At 40.7% G+C, this 6,035-nt stretch overlaps 1 protein-coding gene across 7 annotated transcripts in view; it reads left to right on the plus strand.

Moving 5' to 3' along the window:
- Nucleotides 1-5,975, plus strand: part of LOC127623156 (kinesin-like protein KIFC3) — a 67,081-nt gene extending 61,106 nt beyond the window's left edge. For 6 of the 7 annotated variants that reach the window (XM_052097439.1, XM_052097435.1, XM_052097437.1 and 3 more), the window contains 3 exons: nucleotides 3,723-3,849; nucleotides 4,160-4,206; nucleotides 4,984-5,975. In XM_052097439.1, coding sequence (XP_051953399.1) covers nucleotides 3,723-3,849; nucleotides 4,160-4,206; nucleotides 4,984-4,992 — 183 coding nt within the window. In that variant the 3' untranslated portion in view covers nucleotides 4,993-5,975. The remainder of the gene's footprint in view (nucleotides 1-3,722; nucleotides 3,850-4,159; nucleotides 4,207-4,983) is intronic. The other variant, XM_052097436.1, reaches the window with a different exon arrangement.
- The last annotated feature ends 60 nt before the right edge of the window (nucleotides 5,976-6,035 follow it).

Genomic DNA, 6,035 nt, shown 5'->3' on the forward strand with positions numbered 1-6,035 from the left:
CATTCTTCTTATGCTACGGTTTTTTCAAAGCCCTAATACATGGCCAAAATTTGTCATGGACAGTTTCCCATAGCAGAATATAAAAAATCCCAAATACTTCCATCTACTCCTATCTATCTGCCCATCCACAATTAAATCCATCCATCCATCCATCCATCCATTGGCCCACTCATCCATTCACCATCCATCTGCCCAACTTCTTATTGACCATCCATCTGCCCATCCACCCATCCATCCATTGTCCAGCCCATCCACGTGCCCACTCATCCATCCACCCTACTATCCATCCATTCATCCACCCAGCTATCCATGCATCCATCCATCCATATATCCATCTGCCCACCTATTCATCCATCCATCCACCTGCCCACCCATACATCTGCCTATCTATTCATCATCCATCTGTTCACCTATCAAGTCATCATTTTTATTTGTACTGCGCTTTTCACAACACACATCGTTTCAAAGCAGCTTTACAGAAAAATACAATTTTACAAAAAATTAAACTGTAATATCTATAAAGCCTTAGAGTGATCATTGTGTAGTTTGATTAAATATGATTGTAAATTGTGTATACAAATTTAATAATTAAATAATAATTGTATTTAGAACCCCTGTGTGCAAGCTGAAGGCAACTGTGCAAGGAACACAAAACTACATATGATGTTGGTTAATGGAGAAAAATAACCTTGGGAGAAACCAGATTCACTGTGGGGGCCAGTTCCCCTCTGGCTAACCAGCATGACTATAACTCCAATATTATTTATTTATGTGCAGTGCAGGTCAGGGTTTAAGTGTAGTAAACCAAGTAAGTGTTAAGGTCCAGTGTATTAAAAAGAAATGTCTTTTTATGAACCATAAGATTAATGACTAATGTCTTTGAAGTCCATCACTGGATTAACCTCAGAAGTTCACATAGATGCATTGTCCTTTGTTAGTTGGCTGATGAAAGCTTTTGTTGGCACTTAAATGACAGTCTACGTATTCCATTTCAGTAGTGTAGTCCATCAATAGACAAAGGTGATGCAGGCAGAGATCAATGAGTTGCATTGCAGTTCAACTGGCAGGTCATTTCAGTGAGAGTCGGAGTGGTCCATCCTAAATCCAAGGTTCAGGCAGTGGTATATGAAGTATCCAATGTCTTACAGTTGGAGTTGGCATCAGTTCATCCTCTGAAGTCCATTGTAAAAGACTGAAGTGATGTCTGGCCTGCACTGGCTGCATTTAGTCATCATCACTCAGAGACACATAGCAGTGGAGTCCGACACCAAGCTGGAACGTAGCTGTATCTGGTAATTTCAGGATATGAATCACAATAGAATAATATTAGCATAGATGTCTTTCAATTTTATGCAGAGTTATAGATCATGATAGATGTCTGGTTCCGGCAGAACTAACTTAAGCAGCCTAATTGTGAGTTGATGGATAGATTAGGTGTATACCTGTCTAAATAGAGCTAAATAGGAAAAGGATATACCTTTTGGATTTTTATATTCTAGGAATTTAACAAGCCAGAATTTTGTGATCGTAATGAACGTGATGGGATATGTCAGAAGGTCACTTGACCATTCGAAGCTTTGTATGTAGTTAACAGAATTTAAAATTAATATGAAATTTAACAGGTAGCCAATGTAACGATGATAAAATGGGATTAATATGATCATATTTCTTGGTTCTATTTGGCACTATGGCAGCTGCTTTTTGAACCAATTTAAGTTTATTTATCGATCTTGCTGGAGTCTAGTCTTGTGTTCATGAGCGCATAAATAATTTTTTTTGGCATTGGCAACAGAGAGCGTGTTGTAATTTAGCAATATTCTGAGGTGGAAGAATGCTGTTCTGCAAACATTGGAAATTAGATTATCAAAGGTGAGATTGGTATCAAATATAACACAAGTTCTTTGTTGTAGAAGACAACGTAACAGTACATCCATCAACATTCAAATTATATTTTAGTGGCTTATTTTTAAGGTTTTTGGTTCAATAATTTGTACCTCTGTTTTGTCAGAATTGAGTAGAAGTACGTTTCTGGCCATCCAATCTTTGATTTCATTGATACACTGCTAATTTGGAGAATTGTGAATTTTGGTTGGGTTTAGAAGAAATATAAAGTTGGGTATCAGCATAACAGTGGAAACCTATTCCATCATTCCTGATATTATCTCCCATCTCCATCAGGATTCCTGATAATATCCATCCATCCATCCATCCATGCATCCATCCATCCACTGACTCACCTATCCATCCATCCATTTAGCCACCCATCTATCCGCCCATGGATGTGCGCATCCATCTGCCAAACATTTCCTATCCATCTCTCTGCCCATTCACCCACCTATCCATCCTCCATTAATCCATCAAACAGCCCACCCATCCATCCACCCAACTTTCCAACCACCTGGCCTCTCACCCATCCATCTATCCTTCCAGCCATCTGTTCACCCATCCACACTTCTATCCATCCTCCCACCTATTAATCCATCCATCTATTGGCTCACTAATCTGTCTGCCCATCCTTCCACCCACCCATCCATCTGCCTAACGTTTCGCCCATCCATCATCCATCCATCCACTGAATACACCCACCCAAATTTCCATCCACCATCCATTCATCCGATTCATTGGCCCGCCCATCCATGCGCCAATGCACCATCCATCCACCCAATTATCCATTTCCCCTTCCATTCATCTATCTGCTCATGCATCCATGCGTCTGTCCATCTGCCCATCTATTCATCCATCCATCCATTGGCTCACCCATCCGCCTGCCCTTCCATCCACCAAACCATGTGCGCATTCATCTGCCCAACATTTCGGCCATCCGCCGTCCATCCACCCATCTATCCATCTATCCACTGATCCATCGATTGGCTCACCCATTCATCCACCCAGCTTTCCATCCACTTTCCTGCCACCCACCCAAACACCCATCCATTTTCCCGCCCATCCACGCTCCCATCCACCATTCATCCTTCTGCTCACCCATCCATGTGTCCATCCATCCATATATCCATCCACCCACCTATCCACACAGCTATCCATCTGCCCATCCATACATCTCACCATCCATTCACAATCCATTAGCCCACCCATCCACCTGCCCATCTATCCACCTACCAATCCATCCATACATCCATTGGCCCACCCATCCATCTGCCCATCCACATGTTTATCCATCTACCCAACATTTCACCCCTACAACATACATCCCCCTCCACCTATCCATCCAGCCGCCCACCTATCATCCATTGATCCATCCATCGGCCCACCCATCGATCCACCATCTATTTACCTATATATCCTCTATTCATATTCCCACCTATTCATCAATCCACATCCATCCGCCCACCTATCCACTCACTCACCCACCAATCCATCAATTCATCCATGTGCACATCCATCTGCCTAACCTTCTGTCCATCTATGCACCTATTCACCATCCATCCGTCCACCTATTCATCGAACCATCCATCGGCCTATCCATTTACCCTTACATCCGTTCACTTATCCATCCACCAGTCCGCTCATCCATCAGCCCACCCATCCAGACGGCCATCCATCCGTCCAACTTTCACCTTTTGGCATACTTTCAGGCTAGACTTTGTAAATCCAACAACAACTTTTACTTGATAAACTTTCCTTTTCTTATTTTTGTTATTTGTATGATTGAGAGTGTAATTAAAAGTATTTAATAAATAAATCATGTGTCTTTAATGCTGTAGCTGGACTCTCCTCCCGTGACTCCTGTCCCACTCCCCATCTCAAGGACCAGTAGTGCTGGTTCGACCCTCTCCTCCACCTCTAAATCCCCCAGCACTCGGTGGAGGTCCCACAGTCAGCTTTCAACAGGTGAGGAGACCCACAAAAAATATCCAATTTTTTCACTTAAAAGCCAACTATTACAAGGCAAATTTGTTTCAACAGCATTTCCAAAGACATCTAAATTTCAAAGAGAAATAGCTGCTTGTATTACATCCTATTAGAATTGCAAATGTTAAAAAAATACTGTTCTTCATAAGCTGCCTTTTCATAACCTAACAAAAAAATGTAGTATATTTAGCAATTGGCTCATTCAGTCAGTACAGGTCACAGTATGTGCAGTATGCACCAGTTTCAAATCCTGGTTTGCATTGTGACCCTGTAATTGGTTGGTTTACAGATAGACAGGTAGACAGAAGCAGCCCCTTGGCTGGTGACGGTGGGCAGGTAGGTGGGGTTTTATGTGGTTGGTCGCTTGGCATGAAAACGCTCAGCATGGCATGGTGCCCCACGTCTCACCTCGTCAATGGCCACCCATCTAACACAACACCTTTAACTTCGGAAAGCTTTGTGTGAGTTTGTGTTGAATAAGTTTGCAGTTTTGTTCTTTTGTAGTTTGTGTTTTTGTTTTTGTTTTGTACAAGCTTACTGTTTTTGTCAATTTATTTTATATCTTTATTGTCTGTTGTGAGTGTTTTACGTCTTCACTCACAGCTCTGCTTCTGTTTGGCCAGGCTGCCCTGTAGTGGTGGCAAAGGATAATGTACTTTTCTTATTTTTGACTGAAGTTGTCACCGATATGAAAAAGGACAGTATTTCTTTGGAGGAATGAGTAACATGTTGATTCTGCAGCCCAAAGCTACTGATCATAGCCAACTTGCAGCACATGCTCATCAACCTCAATGACACTAGATGCAATTGATAATGCATCTAGTGTGTGCACAAGAATGGACGCACCTAGTCTATGATCAGATCAGTTATGTGTGCACCAAAATAAAGGGTGACATGTTTCTGTCTTGCAATGTGCACTTCTAAATGCCGTTGTTGTCTGAACTGTATGGAAAGGGCAATAAGCTAGCAAGTCAAATTTGCCTGAGCAGCATATTTTAGGGTAATTTAGTTTCTTCTATTGTTGATCATCTGTTGTGTGGTGTCCATAGGAACACAGCGTGATTTATAAGCACAGTATTTCCACTGCTCACATTCATTTTTCTTTGTTTATAGGACGAATGAATTTAACAGCGTGATAACCACCTCAAAGGGGACATACTGAGTGCTGTCATTGGTCCTCCAATCCTCTCAAGCAGTCAGATTATTTGAGGATTCTACCAATAACAGACCTGCATTTCATACTTAATGAGAAGGGGAGGAGCTTAACCGGAATACCAGGGTTCATGTAGGGAACTTTTATAACAGACACTAACTAAAGAGACATTCCTTTTGATCAGAATGATTTGACGTGATTTAAGATGATATGTGATTCAAGATAATGACCTCTCAACACCTGCTGCCTCAGGACGAGAAGACCCTTCATTACGGCAAAATATTTCTGTACAATAATGCACTTTAGTCTAGTCTAAGCTGTTATTTGTAGTGTTATTGTTATGCAAAATTGATTTAAAAATGCTTCAATGTATGTGTTTGTATATATTGTGTCTAATATATTTTTTATTTTTCACAAGATCTTGAAGAGAGCATGTTCCTTTCCTGAGATTGTTTTTTTATTATTTTTGGATTTTAGCACAATTTCTTTCATGCAAGAACAGTTTATATTTCTACAACTGATAAGCTTTGAAAATTGTATTTGAATGGTGGCAATAAGAAATAATGGAAATGCAAAATTTGGTTTTCTCAATTGCATTTTGTCTTGGTATATAAAAACTTGTAGGCCATTCAAAGCCTGGACCGTCTTCCTAATTCATGCATGTCTCTCAGTGTGCTCTCATTCATTTTGTGCAGTAAAGTCAGACCATGATGTTATACAGTGTTTGCTAAACTCTGCTAGTACACAGGAAGACGACTTGTTATGTAAATAGAAATGCATTCCATATGACCCCTCACTAAGCAAGCAGTACATCCTCAGTGTACAGCTTCTGTTCGTGGTTCTGGGGTGTTGCTTGCTTGTATTCACATCAGTTTATGTTTGTAAGCAGTTTTGCTTTTGTACACTGTTTTTAATAAATGCTCTGAACCAACCTTTGCAAATAATTGTTCTTCTCATTTCACATTTGAAGAGCATTTGGCGCTGTTGTGATTGAATATTTTAGCGGCTGTTT

Source organism: Xyrauchen texanus, chromosome 29, assembly GCF_025860055.1.
Source record: "Xyrauchen texanus isolate HMW12.3.18 chromosome 29, RBS_HiC_50CHRs, whole genome shotgun sequence".
Taxonomy (NCBI): domain Eukaryota; kingdom Metazoa; phylum Chordata; class Actinopteri; order Cypriniformes; family Catostomidae; genus Xyrauchen; species Xyrauchen texanus.